The following is a 12,027-nucleotide window of genomic DNA, read 5'->3' on the forward strand; positions in this document are numbered from 1 at the left end:
TCCTATCTTCCCCTTCTGTGGGATTTTCCATAGAAGGAGATAACCTAGGCCTACAGATGGGGGATGGGCAAGAGGGCAATTTCCAGGCCTGGCTTGTGTCTGAGACATATTTTGCATTGATTTTTAGTTAGTTTTTACATTATCTAATTCTTATACTATGTACGGTTTAACACAGTGTTTCAAAGAGATACTTAAAACCTCAACTGATAAGTTTTTGAAATCCCATATTATCCCAGTTTGAATGTCTGAGTATTGTGTTTGTAACAGAGTTAGTTTAATATAAACAGATTTAGCACTGATAATGCTTCAGCTCACTAATACATATTACAATTCCATATCATTCTGGGAAATCCTGTCCCCAAAGCAAAAAAAGGCAGCATGCATGCTAGTACTCGAAATAGTTAAAATTAATATCAAAGGGCCTCCAGAAGTTTTAGGCATGGCTCACTCACACTGACATATAACATTTCTCCCTTTTGGCATAGCCCACACATATGCAGAATATTTTCTTCAATTATTAAAGATTACAGTTTTAAAGCAGGGTTGTCCCTTTTACATTCAAATTGAACTTCTGCATTTGTGTGACATTCTCCCCCACTGTGGAAGATGCTGTTAATTCGAAGCAGCTGTTTTTCATTTGCTCTTTATAAAATGAATTAGAGGAGAGGAACATTTAAAGAAGATTTTTGTCTTACTCAGAACAAAATTACTTTTCTGCCAGTCATAAACCAAAGAACCAAAGAACAGAAGAATTAAGTGGCAATGAGTCTGAAAGACTATAAATAGAGTGTGAGGGAATTAAAGACTGCTTTTTCGTAACACAAAGTACTTTCTTTTTTTAAAAAAACTGCTTTATGGGATGTATTTTGCTTGGATGTATGAATATATATACATACATACATACAAACACACACACACACACATGCATCTTATGAGGCTAGCCTAGCAAAAAATCTTCATGGTGAAGGTAAAAAACTTGTGAAAAACTCAGACATACCTAAATTTTGTTTTGGTATTAAAATTACATATTTGTTTGAAATATGCTGTGTAAATACTTCAGAAAAGAAGAAGAAAACAGTAGGGAGGAGGAGCTCTCTCTAGGTGAGAACTCGGAACTCACCTGTAATTTTCCCCAATGAGAAAACTTTCTCACCCAACTGTTTTTGGTCACATACTCTTACTTCCTCAGATCCAAAGCCTACTTAAGTCAATAGAAAGACTCCCTTGACTTTGATAGCCCTTTTACTCTCGACCCTGTCATAATCACTGATAAACACATTTCTCAGTTATTCCAATCTTGAAGGGAATGGATTCATTTCTTTTTGCTCATTATTAAATCCACACTATCAAAATCATAGAAATAAATTGTGCTGGCTCAGGGCAATGGGAGATGGATTCTCTCACTACGTTACTGTTTTGAAACTGGTCTAGGACAGTGTAAACAAAGTTTAATTAAATGACAGTTTGGTGAACTACGTGAATTTCAATCTCAACATTTTGTGAACACTAAACTGGCTAAAACATTTTACACGAAGGCCACAATCTGTTTATTATTTATCACCTCAGCACAAGTGCTCTGTCACTCCTGACCACATAGCGTGCTTTCTCACCCTGGAAAATCTGATTCTTGGCTGGGGAGTGGAGAAAGATGTTTTACAAATAATTCCTTTGAAGTAACTGGTAATTATACAAGAAATTCCTGCTTAGAGAAGGAAGTGTTTGCTTCTCAGTTCATCTCATTAACTTCCATCTTCCTTTAATGGAACCATCACTCTTAAATTATCAGTTCTTTACTTTCCATCATGTGCATCATTGTCATGTTGAATATGAGAAAGAAAAGGGAAGGACTTCACAGAAAGAAAGGTTTTTTCTTAAATCACATTCCACAACAGGGACCAACACTTGTCAACAAGTACTAAAGGCAACTGAATAAAACCCAAATATTTGTTAGATAATACTGTTACACTTTGCTTTAAGAAAGGGCCTTTTCATGCTAAAATGCATTCATGTTAAAATGCTTTTCTGTTCCTCCAAAAGGAGTACTTACCCAAGTGAATAGAGACGGCATTGCTTGCTTTTGATTCGATGAACTAAACTGAACCTGTCATCAAGACAGACTGACCATGGCTTCTTTATGGTTTCAGAGTTATCTGTCAGGCTGTTCATATTCATATGTTCACATGAAATCTGTTGAAATCAGAAGAGGTTTTGTTTTAACGTGCAGAACACCAATCTTTTAAATTTACTCTTGGTTTACTTTGTGGGGGAAAGGCGGAGGGTAGGAAAATTAAAAATTGTTTAATTATAATCTGAGTTACAATCAGGTCCATGGCTATAAAGACTGGTTGTTTTTCCCTTGTTTGTTTCTTTTGTTGGGTGAAGAATGTCATGGATCAGAAAAATCCCTCCTAAGACCAATATAAATATTAAAGGCAAATAACTGAGCTTCAGTATTATATACTGAATCCATTTCCCTAAAAACAATTCACTTGAGCATAAAAGTCCATTTATTTTTCCTTTCAAACATTGGACTGAATTCTGCATTTTGTATCATTTTGGAAAAAAATCTCGTAACACTTGATTATCTGGACCAGAGGTTCTCAACCTTTTTCTTTCTGAGCCCCCCCTCCCCAACATGCTATAAAAGCTCCATGGTCCATCTGTGCCACAAACAACTGGTTTTCTGCATATAAAAGCCAGGGTCGGCATTAGGAGGTAGCACGCCTGGCAATTGCCTGGAGCCCCATGCCACAGGGGCCCCTGCAAAGCTACATTGCTCAGGCTTCAGCTTCAGCCCGGGGTGGTGGGGCTCAGAGCCCTGGGCTTCAGCCCCATGCAGTGGGGCTTCAGCTTTCTAACCGGGCCCCAGCAAGTCTAATGCTGGCCCTGTTTGGAGGCCCCCCTGAAACTTGCTCAGAGCCTCACAGTGGGCCCCGGACCCCTGGCTGAGAACCACTGATCTACAGGCCTGTGATTCACTATTATTATTTATATAGTGCCATAGGTTTGCTATGCAATTTACAGGCAAACAAAAAGTTGATGTCTTCTGTTTTGTCAGGTAGAGCCTCAGACAGCTAGCTCTCATCCAATTCCCAATCTCAACCAACACTAGGAAAGCACAGACACTGACCTCTCTGGAACTGATGAGACAGAACAACTATATAACAGAGCTAGAATGGAAGTTACAATTCAGGCTGAGCTCTAGCAGTCACTATCCATATCCTCTGTTTACAAATAAACAAAACACTCACTTTTAATGAGGCTTCATCTTTAAAATAAGAGGATCTGAGCATCATCATTGCCAGGAGGCGTTGGAGATGGATCGGTGATGTGCTTCGGATGGAAACTGATTCCATCACAAGAGTAGCAACAAGATGGACACCTGAAGGCAAGCGAAAACTAGGCCACCCGAAAACATGTCAAAGAGCTGTGGAAGCCGAGCTGAAAAACCTGGGGCACAGCTGGGAAGCTACTGAAAGACTTGCCAGAAACAGACAGGAGCGGAGGAGCTTTGTCACTGCCCTAAACACCAGAGACCTAATAGGAACATGATGATGATGATGCTGATGATGAATCTTTAAAATACCATTATCTTGAAAATTACCATTTGGAGGGCTGCATGCTGCATTTTTTCCCTCTTTAGCTCATAATACCTATGGTAAATTCATGAAAACTTAAACAGTTTTTCTTCATGCTGTCCCCAAGATTCACTAAGCCGTAAACAAGAATGTAGGCTTCTCTTCTCTCCCCGGCCCCTTCCATTCAGCCCTGGTATACACTAGGAGTTGAGGTCGAATTTAGCACTGTTGAATCAATTTAACCCTGCACCCATCCACAGGGTGAAGCCCTTTCTTTTGACTTAAAGGGCTCTTAAAATCGATTTCCTTACTCCACCCCCAACAAGGGGATTAGCGCTGAAATCGACACAATTAGATGGTATTGGCCTCCGGGAGCTATCCCAGAGTGCTCCATTGTGACCGCTCTGGACAGCACTCTCAACTCAGATGCACTGGCCAGGTAGTCAGGAAAAGGACCGCAAACTTTTGAATTTCAATTTCCTGTTTGGCCAGTGTGGCAAGCTGCAAGTGACCATGCAGAGCTCATCAGCAGAGGTGGCCATGATGGAGTCCCAGAATTGCAAAAGAGCTCCAGCATGGACCGAACGGGAGGTACGGGATCTGATCGCTGTATGGGGAGAGGAATCCGTGCTATCAGAACTACGTTCCAGTTTTCGAAATGCCAAAACATTTGTCAAAATCTCCCAGGGCATGAAGGACAGAGGCCATAACAGAGACCTGAAGCAGTGCCACGTGAAACTTAAGGAGCTGAGGCAAGCCTTCTAGAAAACCAGAGAGGCAAACGGCCGCTCTGGGTCAGAGCCCAAAACATGCTGCTTCTATGATGAGCTGCATGCCATTTTAGGCGGTTCAGCCACCACTACCCCAGCCGTGTTGTCTGACTCCTTCAATGGAGGCAACACGGAAGCAGGTTTTGGGGATGAGGAAGATAGCTCACAGCAAGCAAGTGGAGAAACCGGTTTTACCAGCAGCCAGGAACTGTTTCTCACCCTAGACCTGGAGCCAGTACCCCCTGAACCCACCCAAGGCTACCTCCCGGACCCGCCAGGTGGAGAAGGGACCTCTGGTTCTTTATCTCTCTGTGTTATCCTCAGGAGAGTGATATCATTCATGGTCACCTGGTTGAAATAGGGTGCTTTTTTTAAGGGGACATTCAGAGGTACCTGTTCCTGGTGGGCTGTTTGCCTGTGGCTGAACAGAAATGTTCCCCGCTGTTAGTCACAGGGAGGGGTGAGGGGCTAGCCATGTGCTGGGGGGAGGCAAAATGCGACCTTGGAACGAAAGCACATGTGCTATGTATGTAATGTTAACAGCAAGGTTTACCGTGAAAGAGTGTACCCATTGTTCTATAAAATGTGTCTTTTTAAATACCACTGTCCCTTTTTTTTCTCCACCAGCTGCATGTGTTTCAAGGATCACTGGATCTTCTCCTTCCCAGTGGCTAGCGAAGATCAGAAGGCGAAAAAAACGTACTCACGATGAAATGTTCTCTGAGCTCATGCTGTCCTCCCACACTGACAGAGCACAGACAAATGCGTGGAGGCAGACAATGTCAGAATGCAGGAAAGCACAAAATGACCGGGAGGAGAGGTGGCGGGCTGAAGAGAGGGCTGAAGCTGAAAGGTGGCGGCAGTATGATGAGAGGAGGCAGGACTCAATGCTGAGGCTGCTGGAGGATCAAACTAATATGCTCCAGCGTATGGTTGAGCTGCAGGAAAGGCAACAGGAGCACAGACTGCTGCTACAGCCCCTGTGTAACCAACCGCCCTCCTCCCCAAGTTCCATAGCCTCCCCCACAGATGCCCAAGAACGTGGTGGTGGTGCCTCTGGCCACCCAGCTACTCCACCCCAGAGGATTGCCCAAGCAACAGAAGGCTGGCATTCAATAAGTTTTAAAGTTTTAAACTTTTAAAGTGATGTGTGGCCTTGTCCTTCCCTCCTCCACCACCCCTCCTGGTGCTTCTCTCCTCCACCACCCCTCCTGGGCTACCTTTGTAGTTATCCCCCTTTTTGTGTGATGAATTAATAAAGAATGCATCAATGTGAAGCAACAATGACTTTATTGCCCATGCAAGCGGTGATCAAAGGGAGGAGAGGTGGGTGGTTAGCTTACAAGGAAGTAGAGTGAACCAAGGGGCCGGGAGTTTCATCAAGGAGAAACAAACAGAACTTTCACACCGTAGCCTGGCCAGTCATGAAACTGGTTTTCTCTGATGCGCATCGCGCCCTCCTGTGCTCTTCTAACCGCCGTGGTGTCTGGCTGTGTGTAACCAGCAGCCAGGCGATTTGCCTCAACCTCCCACCCCGCCATAAACATCTCCCCATTGCTCTCACAGATATTGTGGAGCACACAGCAAGCAGTAATAACAATGGGAATATTGGTTTTGCTGAAGTCTAACCGAGTAAGTAAATTGCGCCAGCACGCTTTTAAACGTCCAAATGCACATTCTACCACCATTCTGCACTTGCTCAGCCTGTAGTTGAACAGCTCCTGACTACTGTCCAGGCTGCCTGTGTATGGCTTCATGAGCCATGGCATTAAGGGGTAAGCTGGGTCCCCAAGAATAACTATAGGCATTTCAACATCCCCAACAGTTATTTTCTGGTCTGGGAATAAACTCCCTTTCTGCAGCTTTTGAAACAGACCTGAGTTCCTGAAGATGCGAGCGTCATGTACCTTTGTTCATGTATCTTTGTAGCCGGCCATCCCATGTTGATGTTGGTGAAACGTCCCTTGTGATCCACCAGTGCTTGCAGCACTATTGAAAAGTACCCCTTGCGGTTTATGTACTCGCTGGCTTGGCGCTCTGGTGCCAAGATAGGGATATGGGTTCCATCTATGGCCCCACCACAGTTAGGGAATCCCATTGCAGCAAAGCCATCCACTATGACCTGCACATTTCCCAGGGTCACTACCCTTGATATCGGCAGATCTTTGATTGCATTGGCTACTTCCGTCACAGCAGCCCCCACAGCAGATTTGCCCACTCCAAATTGATTCCTGTCTGCACAGAAAAAAGGTGCAGAATGATTGTCTGCTGTTGCCCTGACGGAGGGAGGGGCGACTGACGACATGGCTTACAGGGTTGGCTTACAGGGAATTAAAATCAACAAAGGGGGTGGCTTTGCAAGAAACTGAATGGCTCCCTCAAGAATAGAACTCAAAACCTCAAGGATAGAACTCAAAACTGGGTTTAGCAGGCCGTTGATTACATGGAGGGAGGGAGGAGAAAATGAATACAAAACAAAACTGGTCTATTTCTTGTTTTGAGCCACTTCATCTATCTTTATACATCTTGCTGGCAGCAGACTGTGCAGTATGACTACTGGCCATCGTCTTCTGCTGGCTGCTGATTAAAAGACAGTGCACTGCCGGTAGGACTCAATCGCCATGAGATGAAACTTAAAAGGGAAATGACCTGGCTGAATCACTCCCATGTTTGCCCAGGCGCCCCGACCTCATCGAAGTCGGTTAAAAGAGCACCCAGGACTACGCTGACGATGGCTACCAGTCATACTGCACTGTCTACTGCCAAAAGCAATAAACTGCTGCTGTGTAGCAATGCAGTACCACGTCTGCCAGCACCCAGGAGACATATGGTGACGGTTAGCTGAGGGGGCTCCATGCTAGCCGTGGTATGGCGTCTGCACAGGTAACACAAGAAAAAAGTTGAAAAATTATTATCTGCCCTTACTTTCACGGAAGGAGGGAGGGAAGGGGGGCCCAATGATATGTACCCAGAACCATCCGCGACAATGTTTTAGCCCCATCAAGCACTGGGATTTCTACCCAGAATTCAAATGGGCGGCGGAGACTGTGGGAACTGTGGGATAGATACCCACAGTGCAACACTCCGGAAGTCAACGGTTGCCTCAGTACTGTGGACACACTCCGCCGACTACATGCACTTAGAGCATTTGTGTGGGGGGACACACAATCGACTGTATAAAAACGCTTTCTACAAAACCGACTTCTATACATTCGACCTAATTTCATAGTGTAGACATACCCTCAGTCATATAAAAATCAGCAAATAAATGGCATTGCAATAACAAGCACATAATATATTGGTGCTCATTTTAAAATGCAAAAATATCTGTACTCCACGGGAAATCGATTCTCAGCAAAATAAATAAACTTCAGAATGCTATGAGTTAATTGATTCATGATATTCAAGCAATTACAATGCTCAGAATTTGGAAAGCTTTTAATAGCTCTTGGCAGCATGGGCAAGAGGAGAGGACACCAGACAGGGAGCCAGGAGCCCTGGGTTGCATTCCCAGTTCAGCCACTGGCCTGTTGTATAACCTTGAGCAACTCACTTCACCTCTCTGGGCCTGTTTCCCCTCTCCTCCACCACCTTTGTCTGTATTATCTAATTAGATTGTAAGCTCTTCAGGTAGGGACTGTCTCTTACTATGTGTTTATACAGAGCCTAGCACAATGAGCTCCAATCTTGGTTGAGGCCTGTAGGTGTTACTTTAATACAAATAATAATGAATGAAACATATTAAGATTTTCATGATAATCTAATCTTAGTATTTAAAGTGCCTTTCCAGGTCCACACCTTGCTCAGGCAAGGGATTATGATATCTTCTCAATTTGGCGGCACTGGTCTTTCATTTCATTGAAACTTGCTCAGTCCACGAGAAAAACAAGACCTGATGCCCAATTCTGTAAATATTTTTCATTTCTTGTGGCATTCACTCCTTTTATGGGGCTATCACTGTCAGTTATTAATTCAGTAGCATCTGTTAGATCAGCAGTGAGGTTTCTTTCATTTCTTTATTTCACTTATGCCTGCCCCAGAGGTCAGTCATCATTCTGGGAACTGAACCTCTTGATTGCTATGTCAAAAACTATAAACTCTTTACTAATTGATGCTCTTGTAGGTTTTGACCCAACTAGCAGAGTCTGCCACAATGTATTAAGTCACTGAATATGGACTGTTTTCTATGCTCTAAGCCTGCTTCAGGCTAAGCATCTCTACTTGACAACAAGAAGTATAATTAATTTGGTTCCATTTATATCTTACTGTCTTCATTTGAATCATCTTCATTCCTGCTTTCTCAGTATACTTCATTCTAGTGAGTGTTTGGGGCACAGATGTCATTGTAAAAATGATTCAGGTACTTCTAATCATACAGCTACGGCACCCATAGGTCTGCAGATAAGCAGGGATAGTGTTACCCTCACAATTACCAACAGACAGGGACTGTGGTATATTTCTAGGTATCATCCTCAGAAACACTGTATAAAGAAAGAATTTATTATGGGAGTGACACAAACACCAATCTTATAAAGTTCTTTGTTATTCCTAGGTGCAAGACACAGAATAGACAAGTTGCAAGTCAGATGTTCAGGGACTACCTGTTGGTAGATAAGGATAATAAAATACCCACCCTGTTCTAAACTATGGGCATCTAGCGGCCCTTCCCGTTCTTTCTTGGGTGAAATACACATATAAATGTCATTGTACAAAGTTACATCTTTAGCAAGACATCCAGGCCCGATTTTCAGATGTGCTGAGCACCTGCAGCTCCCTTTGACTGCAACTGGAGGTCTAAGTGTTCAGCATCTCAGAAATTAACCTCTCTCCCTCTACTCCCGGCATATTTTTGGGTGAATAAAAGAATATTTTGCTACAGAGAGATTGTATCGCTATTGACATTACTGGGGAAACCTGTTTAATATATAGGGGGACCTGCCACTTTTCCTAAACTGGTTGAGTACCTAGAATGCATATTTTTCAAGAAAATGTGCCTGGCTACCAAATGATTATTTAAAGGTCCTCCAGTGCCTGCCACAATACTTTTGGGACCCCCCCCACCCCCAGCCCTTGTGTGTCTATTTCTGAAATTTCAGATGTACTGTACTCGAGAAGAGGCACAAGTAGCAATGATGGATTTTATAAATAAATGTTCAAAGGAAAGGAGTCTCTTTCTAGCCTCTCTTTTAACAATCATATTTAAATTGATCATCATTGTTAAGTTGCACAGCTTCAGAAACAATATATATAATCTAAACAAGATGCAACCTTCAGCTCCATGGGAAGTGGAAATCATTGTAACTCTTGTTGAAGAATCTTTTTTGGGGGAATAATTGATTGTGTTTTGCAAATTATTTTCAAACTGGATATCAAAATGGAAACCAACCTGAGGTGTGGTGATATATTTCAGGAACCTCAAGGCCTCATAATTCAGGGAAGGAGTTGGACTTGCCCAAGGCTGCAGGTCTACGTGCCATCGTATAGTCTGTAAATACAGAAAAAACATTTAAAGGAATGGCATCTCTCAGTAAAAGCATAAAATGCAGGGGCACAATATATTAAATGAGATATAAGTTTAAATATAAAAAAGTTTTCTAAAATTTGTTACTGACATGTAGAAAATCAGAATGTGAATGGCTAAAATCCTACAATAGTTCACTATAAAATTTAATGTAGTTGAACATACCATTCTGCTTCAGTTTCTGGTAATATATGGGGATCTTACACTGCAAACAGTGATTATAAGCAATAAACCTAGACAATCAGTAGCTTTTCTTTTTTTAAAGTCTAGCTTTATAATTCAATATGGTAATCTGCATTTTTAAAAGAAAAGGTCCTTTATTCTTTCATGTTCGCCTAAAAAGAGTTATCAGAATTCTTTATTTTCCTGAAAAATGGCAGCATTGTTGCCCATAGTATTATAACTCTTCATTTTCATCTCCACAGGGAACTAGTTTCAGTGGATGCTTTTCATACTCTGTGAGGGGCCCATCAGCTCAAAACCTTGGAGATCCTGTCAGCTTTTCAAACAACACTTCCCACAGAAAGTAGGACAGGAAAGGTCTTTCTTAAATGTGTTTCCATACCAACAGGGTATTGTACTCCCAGCAGCAATACCTTCCCTAAATGCAACATGCTTTTGTCATTTTAGAAATTGCTCTTTCCCTCAAACGCACACACAAAAGTATATGGAGAAATCTTATATTAAAATTAAGACAAATTCCCTATCACCGAGCCCCACCAAAAAGATTCTTCTTTGGATTGTGACAGTCCATTAGTCTTACAATAAGTTAGGTGGTGTCTAGCTTCCCTTGGTCATTTGTGATTAACTGAAAATTCCAGGAAGACAACCATGGTTTTTTCATAACACTGTTTTGCATCAAGTAAACAAACAAAACAAAAACAAAAGCAAAAGCTGTCTGTGATCCCAGCAGGGTCTCATTTCAATAAGAAAATCTCAAAACAATAAAGTTAAAGGAAGTAAAACTAATTGGACTAGACTGAACACTGTCAGAGCTGAAATCATAGGAGGAAGAAAGAGCTTTCCATCAAGCTGACTGACACAGCAACATTGACAGGCTATAGAGGAAGTTGCCGCCATCTCTCCTCAGGTACAGGAACCATTGTAGTGATATGGGGGACATAGCAGATGGGCAAGAACTAGGGTTGCCTACGCTCCTGGTTTCGTTGGGAGTCTCCTGGAATCAGGCCCTATCTTCCAGAGGCTACTGAAGACAACCCAGGAGCTTTTAGGCAGCTAGAAGTCTGGCGACACAGCGGGACTAAGGTAGGCTCCCTGCCTACCCTGGCCCCACGCTGCTCCCAGAAGCAGCCAGCACATCCCTGTGGCTGCTAAGGGCGGGGGTCTCAGCATGCTGCCCCTGCCCCCAGCACCAACTCCGCAGCTCCCATTGGCTGGGAATTGTGGCCAATGGGAGCTGTGGGGGCGGCACCTGCGGGCAGCACGTGGCGCCCCCTGCACCTCCACAGGGGCCGCAGGGATGTGCAGGCCATTTCCAGAATGGCGCACCAAGGGGGCAGCACATGGAGCCCCTTGGTCCCACTTACCTCAGACAGCAGCGCAGCGGGGCTCAGGCAGGCTCCGCCCCCCACAGCTCCTATTGACCACAGTTCCTGGCCAATGGGAGCTGCAGCATCGGGAGACCCCTGCCCACCCCCCATGGGGCCACAGCGACGTGTCAGCCCCTTCTGGGAGCGACATGAGACCCGGGCAAACAGGGAGCCTGCCTTATCCCCGCTGCGCTGCTGACTAAGAGCCACCTAAGGTAAACGCCTCCCCGCCGAAGCCCACACCCCTCACCCTTACTGCACCCCTGCTCCAGCCCTGAGTCCCCACCTGCACCCAAACTCCCTCTCAGAGCCTGCACCCCCTCCTGTGCCCCTGCCGCAGCCCTCAGCCCCTCCCACTCTCTCCCAGAGCCTGCACTGCACACCCCCTCCTGCACCCAAACTCCCAGAGTCCATACCCCTAAATCCCTCCAGCATCCCAAGCCCCAGACCTGAGCCCCCTCCTGCACCCAAACTCCCTCCCAGAGCCCTGCACCCGAGCTCCATCCAGCACCCCAAGCCCCTGAGCCAGGCTCAGCCCAGAGCCCCCTCTCACCTCCGAACCCCTTCACCCCAGCCCATAGCCCGCACTTCCTCCCACATCCCAACCC

At 44.4% G+C, this 12,027-nt stretch overlaps 1 protein-coding gene across 1 annotated transcript in view; it reads right to left on the reverse strand.

Moving 5' to 3' along the window:
* Positions 1-12,027, reverse strand: part of METTL24 (methyltransferase like 24) — a 99,375-nt gene that overhangs the window by 42,899 nt on the left and 44,449 nt on the right. The window contains exons 2-3 of the mRNA XM_038395660.2: positions 9,735-9,833; positions 2,048-2,187 (exon numbers count right to left, since the gene is read on the reverse strand). Coding sequence (XP_038251588.1) covers positions 2,048-2,187; positions 9,735-9,833 — 239 coding nt within the window. The remainder of the gene's footprint in view (positions 1-2,047; positions 2,188-9,734; positions 9,834-12,027) is intronic.

The sequence above is a fragment of the Dermochelys coriacea genome, chromosome 3 (assembly GCF_009764565.3).
Source record: "Dermochelys coriacea isolate rDerCor1 chromosome 3, rDerCor1.pri.v4, whole genome shotgun sequence".
In the NCBI taxonomy this organism is placed as follows: Eukaryota; Metazoa; Chordata; order Testudines; family Dermochelyidae; genus Dermochelys; species Dermochelys coriacea.